The sequence below is a fragment of the Protopterus annectens genome, chromosome 13.part0 (assembly GCF_019279795.1).
Source record: "Protopterus annectens isolate FY-2018-M chromosome 13.part0, PAN1.0, whole genome shotgun sequence".
Lineage (NCBI taxonomy): Eukaryota > Metazoa > Chordata > Ceratodontiformes > Protopteridae > Protopterus > Protopterus annectens.
This window is the reverse complement of record NC_056747.1, coordinates 906,661,415-906,676,842: the sequence shown is the minus strand read 5'-3', so window position 1 is coordinate 906,676,842 and position 15,428 is coordinate 906,661,415. Positions and strand designations below refer to the sequence as shown.

General features: G+C 36.9%; 1 protein-coding gene across 1 annotated transcript in view; it reads right to left on the bottom strand.

Annotated features, from left to right (window-relative positions):
• The window catches only part of RND2 (Rho family GTPase 2), a 448,584-nt gene extending 445,632 nt beyond the window's left edge, over nt 1–2,952 (bottom strand). Inside the window, exons 1-2 of the mRNA XM_044054659.1 lie at nt 2,632–2,952; nt 1,952–2,039 (exon numbers count right to left, since the gene is read on the bottom strand). Of these exons, the coding sequence (XP_043910594.1) occupies nt 1,952–2,039; nt 2,632–2,733 (190 nt within the window). The 5' untranslated portion in view covers nt 2,734–2,952. The remainder of the gene's footprint in view (nt 1–1,951; nt 2,040–2,631) is intronic.
• Between the last annotated feature and the right edge of the window lie 12,476 nt (nt 2,953–15,428).

The window sequence follows — 15,428 nt, the reverse complement described above, 5'->3', positions numbered from 1 at the left end:
TCAGTTTTTTCCACCATAAAAAGCAGGATATTGGCAAAAATGGTGAAACATGAAACAGCAGGAATAATCACTGTCTTAAAAACACACGACTCAATTTACACTTAACAAAGCATCAGGACAATTGAGACTATTTTACAAAGTGAATATTTATTTTAAAAGAACAAAAATGCGCATGCCATCTACCACACAGACTGAAAGCAGCACTCCCTTAAATCTGAATTAAGAACTGCGAATCAACCTAAAAGAAATGATTAAGGACTGCTAAATGGAGGTGGGTCGCTCATATCTGAAAGTGGAAAGTTCATTTATCACATCTGAGAAAAAAAAAATGAAAGCAGACAAGGAGGGAAAGGGGGCAAACAAACTATGTCGGCTTGTTGTATCGGAGAAATACCACTTCTTGTGCTTTATGAGGAAACAAGTTACATCAACGAAGCCCCATTTCAAGTCAGCAATTCAACAACTCAGCAATTAAAGGAATGATCACATTATTTCTACACATTCATCAAGTAAAAGCACTTATGGGTTAAAGGATTTTTCCCCTGTCATTCACAAGTTATAGGGACTAATCTCATTATCATCTTGATGATTCAGTTTCTTTGTTTGCATATGACATGCCTAGTAAATGGAAGCAGTTCTTTCGGTTTCCTACACAAAAGGATGTTCACAATAAAAACCATGAGCTACACTCCTCAGTTATTCATATCAGTGTTATGCTTAAATGCATTATAGACACACTCACACATATGCAAAATATAAAGTAAAATTCCTTAGCAAGAGTGGAGAAACACACACACACACACACACACACACACACACACACACACACACACGAGTGCCTTGAAATCTATGCCTGTATGTTGGGGCAGGAAGTGGAGGAGAAGTGATTTTAGTTACAGTTAACATTAATAATAATAACAATAATAGTACCACTAATAATAATACATTTTCCGCTGCTAGAATCTAAATATTTCAGCCGCAAGACAGATTTAAGATAATCACATATTTAGTCAAAGAATCCTGTCACCCATAAAATTAGACAGCACACTATTGGTACTCATTGGTCAAATTTAATGTTCATTATGGGCGGTTTAATAATATGCCCCCCAATGTGGGCACATTCTTGCAGAAAATACCATTAGGGCAGACTCGGGAAGATGAGGGTGGGGGTTAAATAAAGTCCCCACCTTACCTTTATGGAAATGTGAGACTTTGGAGAACAAAGGAGACAGATACATACCCAGTGAAAAGGGCTGAACGCCACTTTTTTCCCCAAAATAGAGGCTCATTCTTGTAGAACTAGACTCGTTCCCATTGTTTCATATATCAAGGCGTTTCGTGTACAAAATAATTGTTTTATGCAACTATTAACGGAAACTTTGGAAATATTTGTGCCCTTAAATCTCAGAATATATGTCAATGTTCATGTTTTTAGCAAGACACAACTGCTCGAATAGGGACTGCACTGCACAAAGAGACAAGTGTCAACTCTAGGTTCATTCAGCCTTCGCTACAGTTGTCCAGATCACTGGCATAGAAAGCATGGTAAAAAAACAAACACGGCAGGGCAAAGGTGTCAAAGTTATAGGCATATACATCAAGCACTCGTCTACATGTCTGCTGTTAAAGAGTTGTAAATATTCCTAACTTAAAAAAAAAACTAAACAGGCGATCTGGTACGGTTTTAAAGCTCGAAAACAGTTTAAGGCTCCTGATAGAGAGCAGGAAATAGGAAGGCTTTAGGGTCCCGCAGAAACAGCAGCACATGTTAGACGTCTAGAGTACACAGGGGGTCCCACTAAGTACTGGTTTTAAAGACAAACGCTGTTAATGGCATTAGGCTGCCATTAACTTTAATGACAAACTCTCACTATGTTGCACATAATTCAGACCCCCTCCGGGACAGCCAGCAAACATCAAGTCATACTATAAAGTGAGAAGGATAGCCTACCTGACGTATCCCACATGTTTAACTCAGTTCTCTGTTTGTCTATTTCAAAACTTGCAGTGTAGTTTTCAAACACGGTGGGAACATAATTCTGTAAAAAAAAGGTACCGTGAGTATATTTTAGCTGTAACCCTCACCTAACAATGAACATAATTCATTTTACAATATAGTTCAACTTGACAACAAAATTACATTTTGTGGTTATTCAGATGCTTGAATATATATTTTACTATTTAACAAAACTGCAGACAAATTTGTAAAGCATTTCACAGTAGCAATTACAATTCTGCATTCAGTAATAGTCGAAATTTGAGCTCAAGAGTTAAAATGTTGCAGCATTAATTGAGTTATTAACTGCACAGATTAATAAACAGGTAAGACTGGCCTTCATGGACACAAGGACCCTAATTTTACTTAATTTAGAAGCCACAGTCTATGTTGCCATTTTTTGCTCTGGGCAATTTTCCTTTAGATATCTGGCAAGTAACAAACACTAAGAATATTATAATGTCCCATTCGGTAGTAAGCGAGTGCTAACTTGGATGGCGTGTGTGTGTATACACATATAAGAATAACTTACTATGTTACTACATGGGAATAAGCGAATGTAGGTGATATAGTGCATACATTGGGGACTCTGTCAAGCACATGACAGCATGGTACTATAAAGCAATAAAACTTACTTCTGGGTAGCAGTCCTTGGCAAAAACGTGTAACAAAGCAGTTTTCCCACACTGGGAGTCCCCTACCACGACGATCTTGCATCGGGCAACCTGTCCATCCATTTTCTTTTTCGGTATTGGACGTGTGCCCCCCTCATCTACCTTGCCAAACTGGCGGAGATCCCCGTGTTTGACGGCTTGGCTGGCGGTAAGATCCACGGTTGTGCCGGAGGACGCCGTAGCAGCGGATCGCGGTTAACTCCTTTTTCGGATAAATGGCACTTTAAATTACTGCATTCTACGGCGCACGCTACTCTGCACAGTTTTGTTGCAAGTTACAGTTCTGTAGCTCCGCCTTTAAAGCTGAATGTCCAATTAGCTGTTACAAATTTGACAGTTTTCCTTTGCATAAGAGGTGTGGCTGTTAAAATGAAAGAGAGCTGGAAGATGCCTCTGCTTTATTTGGAATGTAACTTTTGTTGTTTTTCACGTCGGTATTATTTTTTATCAAAAATCTTTTCATTGTGAAGAAAATTTGGTACACAACCTGGCCGAGTACTACTAAAACAAGAAATTACCAGGAGACAAACTGTTGTTGTTGTTGTAATGTTCATAAATAAATTACACAGGTCGTTGGGAAGAACGATCCCATAAATGGAATGACCTGAATACACAGTTACTGCTGCGGTAATTTTGGCACTTTTTTTTCATTGTAGTTGTTAATTTATTTATAATTGTTTACTGAGGTAGAGCACTGATCACTCGTGACCAATTGCTGGCTCAGCTCGGGTTACATCAGAGTGTAACTAATTATATAGGTGTTAACCTGCATTGAAAAAACAAGAAGCTGTATATTTGTACATATTTAAATAGAAAGATTAGAAAGGGGACAATAAAAAAAAATAGAAAGAAGAGAGTGAGTTTTAGAAAAGTGCTTGATTAAGATAGTAGTACGCAGTTACAGGAGAATGTATGAGTCAGTTTACCTAGCCCTTCTCAAAAGAGCAAATCAAATAAGCTATCAGTTAATAGAAGGCATGCTGAGATGTAGTTATATGTGTACAGTTACGTGTGCCTGTTACTCTTAAAAAATAGGTTGTTTTAACAAAGGAGGATATGTTCTGAGTTTACACAGCATTTTATTACTGAAGTAGTTTATTTCGTTATATGACCGCGGCGCTGACTGCTAATCTGTTCAGTTGGGTACAAAGCAGGAAGATAGGTTTGACAGACCATGGTATCAGAAACAAATGAAAGTACTACATAGATATTTCTTGATGGGTGGTTACTGAAGAAATGACACTAACAAGTATTAGTACTACAATAGTACACAGTGTGTATCCCCAAACATAGGCAACTTGTGCAACTATTTGTGGTGTGTGTGCTTCTGTGTGTATTATGTATTATAACTATATAAACTAAAGAGTAAACAGGTCACACAGCCAGACCATTCAGAAGCCATGTATTTGAAACACTGTTATGTCCTTATGGAGTCTTTTGCATATATCCTATGAGCTTCCACTACAAGCCAGTAAGAGTGAAAGGGAAAGTCTACAAGAGGGTAGTGAGACCAGCTATGTTATATGGGTTGGAGATAGTGGGATTGACAAAAAGGCAGGAGTTTGAGCTGGATGTGGCAGAGTTAAAGATTTGCACTGGGTGTGACGAGGGTGGACAGGATTAAGAATAAGTATATTAGAGGGTCAGCCCAGGTTGGAAGGTTTGGAGACAAAGCCAGAGAGGCAAGATTACGTTGGTTTGAACATGTGCTGAGGAGGGATGCTGAGTATATTGGGAAAAAGATGCTAAGGATGAAGCTACCAGGTAACAGGAAAAGAGGAAGGCCTAAGATAAGGTTTATGGATGTGGTGAGAGAGGACATGCAGGTGGTTGGTGTGGCAGAGCAAGATGCAGAGGACAGGAAGAGATGATCCGCTGTGGCGACCCCTAACAGGAACAGCCGAAAGAAGATAATGACAGTGATGGCTCTAGCTTGGCTGGGCCTATCTGCAGTTTGTGTGTGTGTGTGTGTGAATCATCAAAATCTGGACAAAGGTCCATGAAAAATATTTACAATTGGCCAAAAATCTGTGCGCTAATGAACATAAAATGTGCTTGCATAATAATGTGACCCCGATCACTCCAATGGAATTGGAATTGTGGCAACAACACAAACTTTTGGCCCATAGCAACTCTCTCACCCCTCTCTAAAATACTGAAAAAATAAATCCATGTCCACCTCCTCAACAACCTGTTTGCAAACCACATTCCAGCATCCACTCAGCTTGATTTCAGAACAGGACACATCACCACTACTGCCCTCCTCTCCTTCCTTAATACAGTTAACTGGGCATGGGATTCTGACAAAATAATCGCTTCTCTTTTCCTTGACCTCTCCAAAGCTTTCAGTATAATTTCCCACACAATCCTCCTCTCTAAATTATCCACCCTCCACCTACCCTACAATTGTTCAATAGCTATCTCTCCAATAGGCAGCAATCCACCAAATGGCAACAGTCTTACTCTCCCTTCCTCAATACTTCCACAGGGGTACCCCAAGGCTCCATATTTGGTCCTCTCTTAATTTGGTATCTTTATTACAACTTTCACGCCACTCTCTGCAGTATGCTGATGACTCTACAATAATATGCACAGCAAATTCCAGCTCTGTCCTCCAGCAAATCACCCAGAATGCCCTCACCTCTACTGAAGGCTTGGATGCTTAGCAATCATCTTGCTTTAAAGTCAAAAAAAAAAAAAAAAAACTAAACTAGTACTTTTTACCCCTAAGAAAACCTTTCTCCTAAATAAAAAAGTCTTCACTATACAATCCCAAGACAATACTCCTATAGAAGTTGTCCCACACGCTGAATTACTAGGCATTATTATAGATGAAAAACCTTAACTTTGACCTATACATAAACCATAACATCAAAAAAACATACCAAAAGCTCAGTATGCTCTACAGGCACCAACAATTTATTAGCCTCTCTACTAGACTTACCCTTGCAACCACCTTTTTATTACCCTCTCTCCTTTATGGTGCACATTTCCTCACTAATATCCCAAATTCTACAAAATCCAAACCTGATCTGTGTTACAACAGAATAGACAAATTTGCCACCAAAGCCAAATTCTCATTCCACCATTGTAACTCACTGAAAAAATTAGGTTGGCTGGAAATCCCCCACCATCTCTACAGCACACAAAATAATACAGACCCACAGACTGTCCTGCTCTCTTGACTCTACTTGCCAAACACCAACCCAGCGGGCAACTAAGATTTGAAAATCATCTATTTCTAAAAATAGAAAAGCCCACCTTACCTGCTGGTCAACTCCTCTACTCCTTCACCATCACCAAACTATGGACCTCACTTCCACCTTCTATAAGAAACACAGGCAGCACCTCCGCCTTCAAACAAATACTGAAAAATCACCTCAACTCTACCTGGCTATGTTCCTGCTCTATAACCTAACCTCTTCCTTCTCCTTATATGATAAAAAAACTCCTACGCTTTTTGCTACTACTGACTGATGATATTTTCTCCATGTTTATTATTTTTTCATCATTTGTTGATACTGGTACAATAATGCTTATTAATATACTTCTGTTTATACCTCTCTGATTGAATTCATCCAGCTAAATTCCTGCTTATATATATATATATATATATATATATATATATATATATATATATATTACTGTAATCAAACCAACTAGATTCCTGCTTTTATGTATATAGTTTGTATATATTACTGTAATCAAACCATCAAAATTCCTACTTTTATGTATATATCCTGTATATATTGCTGTAATCACTATGTGTAACACTGTTTCTACTTCTGTACCAATTAATGTTTAATTTTTTTCTGTAGCTATGTTCTTGTCGGAGCTTTTCTCCCGGGCCTCCACTGAAAATGGGCTCTTTTAGGCCCAGTGGACTTTCCCAGTAAACAAATACAATAAAATAAAATAAATAAAATAAATTGTGGGATACCAACTTTTAAACACAAATTGAATAACAGACAAAATATTAAACAGAAAATATAAACAGAACAATATCATTTTATTTATATTAATATATGAACTTGTATCAAATTATGAACTTCTGCAAAAACTAAAATACAATATTTAAAAAAAAATAAAATTAACTGCTTCTACACTAATATTAAATAACACAAAATATAACCAGAATAAAACTGTTTTATTTATATTAACATTCTGAACGTGTTTATATTAACATCTGAACTTGTATAAAACTTTGAACTTATATAAAACTAAAATATTTTTTTTTTTTTTTTTTTTTTTTTTTTTTTTTTGAGGGGAACCCATACTGGCAAATCAAAGGTACAGCTATGGGGGCATCTTTTGCCCCCATATATGCAGATTTGTTTATGGGTTTTTTCGAACTACAATTTATATATGATGCAGGCAATAATATTTATATGGAGAATTTGGATATCTGGCGCAGATTTCTTGACGACTGCTGGTTGGTGTGGCGGGGTGAGATGGAAGAGTTATCCAATTTTGTGGAATATCTTAATAACAATCCCTATGATATACACTTCACAGTTAATACTGGTTATCAGGAAATGGTGTTTTTGGATGTAGTGGTGCAAAGATTACCTGATCATACTTTGGGCACAACTATTCATAGGAAATTTCCTCAATATAACACTTTATTGCATGCGACCAGCTCTCATCCCCGCCACATTATCAGAAATATTCCAAAATCACAATTTTGGCGTCTTAAAAGGATTTGCTCAACAGAAAGGGAATACTCTATACACACAGAGGACTTGAAATCAAGATTTAGAGCCAGGGGATACAATATGCAACATCTTAATAGGACTGTTGAACTAGCGGGACAGAAAACTAGAACTGAATTATTGCAATATAACCATCCATTGGCAATTGATAATAACAAGGATCAACAACCAATTAGACTGGTGACCACCTATGGGAGCAATACATCTCATTTTAGGAATATTATCAGCACACACTGGGATATTTTAAAATCTAACCCCATTTTTGATAGGGTTCTCCCAGACAAATGTGCTTTTTCGTACCGGAGGGGGAGGTCTATTCAATCTCAGCTAACACACTATAAGAGATTTAATCCACCCTCAGTTATACAGACAACACTTTCTGGAGAGCCTCTAGTGGGATGTTATCCGTGTGGACATTGTGGGGCTTGTCAACACATTAACAAAACTAAAGAATTCAGTAGTAAAAACACCCCCAAGGTCTATGATATTAACATCTTTGGCAATTGCGGTTCTGATTGGGTCATTTATTTAGCCTTTTGTCACTGTTCGGCATTTTATGTTGGACAGACCTCTCGACCCATAAGAATTAGAATTAGTGAACATCTAAGCGCCATTAGGAATAGACGAGTCACAAGTGCCTTATATAAACACACCAAACAGCACAAGGAAGCCTGCTTTAAGTTTGTCATCATTGATAAAATTCAATCACCAAGAAAATTCAAAATGGGATGGCACACAAGATTGAATAATATGGAGAGCAAATGGATTACCAAACTGGGGGCATTTTTTAAACCTGGGTTAAATGAATATGAGGTACATGATGACATTTTTGGTCCATAGTTTTACGATGGTGTGTAAACATACATACGTATTATAAATAATTTGTATTTATCCAACAATAGTTATGATGTACAAGTTTCACAAAACCAAATTAGCATATGGATTGGCATGGACTGACAGTTTATTGTAAGTACATTTTCAAGTACTTAATATTTGTTGTTTGGATGAATTATTTGTGATATTTGATCAGTGCATATGTGTTTTTTGGTTCTTGTTTTTTGTTTCATGTTGTTTGTTTTTTATTTATGTGGAATTGTGCCCTTAAACCATGTTTGATGGATTAACCAATGGCTGGACAATACCAATTTAGAAAAAGGTATTTAAATGGTCTCAAAATGGGGAGTTGGTTGAAAGCATTTATATAAAGTGAAGAAATATTGACATTGATAAAGGCTTCTCATGCCGAAACCGGTCTGTATGTTACAGGTTGTTTAGGTAGTTTTTTTTGGCTACCTAATAAAATAGTTATTTAAAATTAATCTCTCCTGCCTGGAGTGCTGGTTCGTTTGGTCTAATCTTTGATTTTGTCAGGACCGTGCACCGGAGTCTTACGCGCGTGCATTGGAACGTTGGAGAGTTAAAGATTTGCACTGGGTGTGACGAGGGTGGACAGGATTAGGAATAAGTATATTAGAGGGTCAGCTCAGGTTGGAAGGTTTGGAGACAAAGCCAGAGAGGCAAGATTACGTTGGTCTGAACATGTGCTGAGGAGGGATGCTGAGTATATTGGGAAAAAGATGCTAAGGATGAAGCTACCAGGTAACAGGAAAAGAGGAAGGCCTAAAATAAGGTTTATGGATGTGGTGAGGAAGGATATGCAGGTGGTTGGTGTGGCAGAGCAAGATGCAGAGGACAGGAAGAAATGGAAACAGATGATCCGCTGTGGCGACCCCTAACAGGAACAGCTGAAAGAAGATAATGACAGTGATGACTCTAGCTTGGCTGGGCCTATCTGCAGTTTGTGTGTGTGTGGGGGGGGTGGGGGGGGGGCACTGGCATGAAGCATACCTCACATCCCGGAATCATCAAAATCTGGACAAAGGTCCATGAAAAATATTTACAATTGGCCAAAAATCTGTGCGCTAATGAACATAAAATGTGCTTGCATAATTATGTGACCCCGATCACTCCAATGGAATTGGAATTGTGGCAACAACACAAACTTTTGGCCCATAGCAACTCTCTCACCCATCTCTAAAATACTGAAAAAATAAATCCATGCCCACCTCCTCAACAACCTGTTTGCAAACCACATTCCAGCATCCACTCAGCATGACTTCAGAACAGGACACATCACCACTACTGCCCTCCTCTCCTTCCTTAATACAGTAAACTGGGCATGGGATTCTGACAAAATAATCGCTTCTCTTTTCCTTGACCTCTCCAAAGCTTTCAGTATAATTTCCCACACAATCCTCCTCTCTAAACTATCCACCCTCCACCTACACTACAATTGTTCAATAGCTATCTCTCCAATAGGCAGTAATCCACCAAATGGCAACAGTCTTACTCTCCCTTCCTCAATACTTCCACAGGGGTACCCCAAGGCTCCATATTTGGTCCTCTCTTAATTTGGTATCTTTATTACAACTTTCACGCCACTCTCTGCAGTATGCTGACGACTCTACATTAATATGTACAGCAAATTCCAGCTCTGTCCTCCAGCAAATCACCCAGAATGCCTTCACCTCTACTGAAGGCTTGGATGCTTAGCAATCATCTTGCCTTAAAGTAAAAAAAAAAAAAAAACTAAACTAGTACTTTTTACCCCTAAGAAAACCTCTCTGCTAAGTAAAAAAGTCTTCACTATACAATCCCAAGATAATACTCCTATATAAGTTGTCCCACACGCTAAATTACTAGGCATTATTATAAATGAAAAACCTTAACTTTGACCTATATATAAACCATAACATCAAAAAAACATACCAAAAGCTCAGTATGCTCTACAGGCACCAACAATTTATTAGCCTCTCTACTAGACTTACCCTTGCAACCACCTTTTTATTATCCTCTCTCCTTTATGGTGCCCATTTCCTCACTAATATGCCAAATTCTACAAAATCCAAACCTGATCTGTGTTACAACAGAATAGACAAATTTGCCACCAAAGCCAAATTCTCATTCCACCATTGTAACTCACTGAAACAATTAGGTTGGCTGGAAATCCCCCACCATCTCTACAGCACACAAAATAATACAGACCCACAGACTGTCCTGCTCTCTTGACTCTACTTGCCAAACACCAACCCAGCGGGCAACTAAGATTTGAAAATCATCTATTTCTAAAAATAGAAAAGCCCACCTTACCTGCTGGTCAACTCCTCTACTCCTTCACCATCACCAAACTATGGACCTCACTTCCACCTTCTATAAGAAACACAGGCAGCACCTCCGCCTTCAAACAAATACTGAAAAATCACCTCAACTCTACCTGGCTATGTTCCTGCTCTATAACCTAACCTCTTCCTTCTCCTTATATGATAAAAAAACTCCTACGCTTTTTGCTACTACTGACTGATGATATTTTCAACATATTTATTATTTTTTCATCATTTGTTGATACTGGTACAATAATGCTGATTAACATACCTCTGTTTATACCTCTCTGATTGAATTCATCCAGCTAAATTCCTGCTTTTATGTACATATTCTATATATATATATATATATATATATATATATATATATATATATATATTACTGTAATCAAACCAACTAGATTCCTGCTTTTATGTATATAGTCTGTATATATTACTGTAATCAAACCATCAAAATTCCTACTTTTATGTATATATCCTGTATATATTACTGTAATCACTATGTGTAACACTGTTTCTACTTCTGTACCAATTAATGTTTAATTTTTTTCTGTAGCTATGTTCTTGTCGGAGCTTTTCTCCCGGGCCTCCACTGAAAATGGGCTCTTTTAGGCCCAGTGGATTTTCCCAGTAAACAGATGCAATAAAATAAAATAAATAAAATAAATTGTGGGATACCAACTTTTAAACACAAATTGAATAACAGACAAAATATTAAACAGAAAATATAAACAGAACAATATCATTTTATTTATATTAATATATGAACTTGTATCAAACTATGAACTTCTGGAAAATTAAAATACAATATTTAAAAAAAATAAAATTAACTGCTTCTACACTAATATTAAATAACACAAAATATAACCAGAATAAAACTGTTTTATTTATATTAACATTCTGAACGTGTTTATATTAACATCTGAACTTGTATAAAACTTTGAACTTATATAAAACTAAAATAAAATTTTCTTTTATAAAAATAAAATATAAATACAATTTGTGTAAACAATCAAATGAATTATAATAACTACTTAATACCCTACTCTAATTGTAAACTAATTTTAAATTAAGCAAAATGCTCAAGCTAGTTCTCTCATGAAGAATGTAATATTGCACAGGTTCAGATACCAATCTTATTTTTAAGCTTAACAGTTTAGCTATTTAGCCAGGGTATCCAAGACTGAATTTAAGCAATAATGCATGAATTAAAATAAATTTAGGCCAATTTAAGTTAATCTCATGGAAATTATCAAATTATGTAGCCTAGCCTAGTTCTAAATGCTCTCTTGGTTTTCCCCACATAACTGCCACATGCCAAATGAAAGTACTACATAGATATTTCTTGATGGGTGGTTACTGAAGAAATGACACTAACAAGTACTAGTACTACAATAGTACACAGTGTGTATCCCCAAACATAGGCAACTTGTGCAACTATTTGTGGTGTGTGTGTGTGCTTCTGTGTGTATTATGTATTATAACTATATATAACACAGCCAGACCATTCAGAAGCCATGTACTTGAAACACTTTTATGTCCTTATGGAGTCTTTTGCATATATCCTATGAGCTTCCACTACAAGCCAGTAAGAGTGAAAGGGAAAGTCTACAAGAGGGTAGTGAGACCAGCTATGTTATATGGGTTGGAGATAGTGGCATTGAAAAAAAGGCAGGAGTTTGAGCTGGATGTGGTAGAGTTAAAGATTTGCACTGGGTGTGATGAGGATGGACAGGATTAGGAATAAGTATATTAGAGGGTCAGCCCAGGTTGGAAGGTTTGGAGACAAAGCCAGAGAGGCAAGATTACGTTGGTTTGAACATGTGCTGAGGAGGGATGCTGAGTATATTGGGAAAAAGATGCTAAGGATGAAGCTACCAGGTAACAGGAAAAGAGGAAGGCCTAAGATAAGGTTTATGGATGTGGTGAGAGAGGACATGCAGGTGGTTGGTGTGGCAGAGTAAGATGCAGAGGACAGGAAGAAATGGAAACAGATGATCCGCTGTGGCGACCCCTAACAGGAACAGCCGAAAGAAGATAATGACAGTGATGGCTCTAGCTTGGCTGGGCCTATCTGCAGTTTGTGTGTGTGTGTGGGGGGGGGGGGCACTGGCATGAAGCATACCTCACATCCCGGAATCATCAAAATCTGGGCAAAGGTCCATGAAAAATATTTACAATTGGCCAAAAATCTGTGCGCTAATGAACATAAAATGTGCTTGCATAATTATGTGATCCCGATCACTCCAATGGAATTGGAATCGTGGCAACAACCCAAACTTTTGGCCCATAGCAACTCTCTCACCCCTCTCTAAAATACTGAACAAATAAATCCATGCCCACCTCCTCAACAACCTGTTTGCAAACCACATTCCAGCATCCACTCAGCATGATTTCAGAACAGGACACATCACCACTGCTGCCCTCCTCTCCTTCCTTAATACAGTTAACTGGGCATGGGATTCTGACAAAATAATCGCTTCTCTTTTCCTTGACCTCTCCAAAGCTTTCAGTATAATTTCCCACACAATCCTCCTCTCTAAACTATCCACCCTCCACCTACCCTACAATTGTTCAATAGCTATCTCTCCAATAGGCAGCAATCCACCAAATGGCAACAGTCTTATTCTCCCTTCCTCAATACTTCCACAGGGGTACCCCAAGGCTCCATATTTGGTCCTCTCTTAATTTGGTAATTTTATTACAACTTTCACGCCACTCTCTGCAGTATGCTGACGACTCTACAATAATATGCACAGCAAATTCCAGCTCTGTCCTCCAGCAAATCACCCAGAATGCCCTCACCTCTAATGAAGACTTGGATGCTTAGCAATCATCTTGCCTTAAAGCAAAAAAAAAAAAAAAACTAAACTAGTACTTTTTACCCCTAAGAAAACCTCTCTCCTAAATAAAAAGTCTTCACTATACAATCCCAAGACAATACTCCTATAGAAGTTGTCCCACACGCTAAATTACTAGGCATTATTATAGATGAAAAACCTTAACTTTGACCTATACATAAACCATAACATCAAAAAAAATACCAAAAGCTCAGTATGCTCTACAGGCACCAACAATTTATTAGCCTCTCTACTAGACTTACCCTTGCAACCACCTTTTTATTACCCTCTCTCCTTTATGGTGCCCATTTCCTCACTAATATCCAAAATTCTACAAAATCCAAACCTGATCTGTGTTACAACAGAATAGACAAATTTGCCACCAAAGCCAAATTCTCATCCCACCATTGTAACTCACTGAAACAATTAGGTTGGCTGGAAATCCCCCACCATCTCTACAGCACACAAAATAATACAGACCCACAGACTGTCCTGCTCTCTTGACTCTACTTGCCAAACACCAACCCAGCGGGCAACTAAGATTTGAAAATCATCTATTTCTAAAAATAGAAAAGCCCACCTTACCTGCTGGTCAACTCCTCTACTCCTTCACCATCACCAAACTATGGACCTCACTTCCACCTTCTATAAGAAACACAGGCAGCACCTCCACCTTCAAACAAATACTGAAAAATCATCTCAACTCTTCCTGGCTATGTTCCTGCTCTATAACCTAACCTCTTCCTTCTCCTTATATGATAAAAAAACTCCTATGCTTTTTGCTACTACTGACTGATGATATTTTCTCCATATTTATTATTTTTTCATCATTTGTTGATACTGGTACAATAATGCTGATTAACATACCTCTGTTTATACCTCTCTGATTGAATTCATCCAGCTAAATTCCTGCTTTTATGTACATATTCTATATATATATATATATATATATATATATATATATATATATATATATATTACTGTAATCAAACCAACTAGATTCCTGCTTTTATGTATATAGTCTGTATATATTACTGTAATCAAACCATCAAAATTCCTACTTTTATGTATATATCCTGTATATATTACTGTAATCACTATGTGTAACACTGTTTCTACTTCTGTACCAATTAATGTTTAATTTTTTTCTGTAGCTATGTTCTTGTCGGAGCTTTTCTCCCGGGCCTCCACTGAAAATGGGCTCTTTTAGGCCCAGTGGATTTTCCCAGTAAACAGATGCAATAAAATAAAATAAATAAAATAAATTGTGGGATACCAACTTTTAAACACAAATTGAATAACAGACAAAATATTAAACAGAAAATATAAACAGAACAATATCATTTTATTTATATTAATATATGAACTTGTATCAAACTATGAACTTCTGCAAAAACTAAAATACAATATTTAAAAAAAATAAAATTAACTGCTTCTACACTAATATTAAATAACACAAAATATAACCAGAATAAAACTGTTTTATTTATATTAACATTCTGAACGTGTTTATATTAACATCTGAACTTGTATAAAACTTTGAACTTATATAAAACTAAAATAAAATTTTCTTTTATAAAAATAAAATATAAATACAATTTGTGTAAACAATCAAATGAATTATAATAACTACTTAATACCCTACTCTAATTGTAAACTAATTTTAAATTAAGCAAAATGCTCAAGCTAGTTCTCTCATGAAGAATGTAATATTGCACAGGTTCAGATACCAATCTTATTTTTAAGCTTAACAGTTTAGCTATTTAGCCAGGGTATCCAAGACTGAATTTAAGCAATAATGCATGAATTAAAATAAATTTAGGCCAATTTAAGTTAATCTCATGGAAATTATCAAATTATGTAGCCTAGCCTAGTTCTAAATGCTCTCTTGGTTTTCCCCACATAACTGCCACATGCCAAATGAAAGTACTACATAGATATTTCTTGATGGGTGGTTACTGAAGAAATGACACTAACAAGTACTAGTACTACAATAGTACACAGTGTGTATCCCCAAACATAGGCAACTTGTGCAACTATTTGTG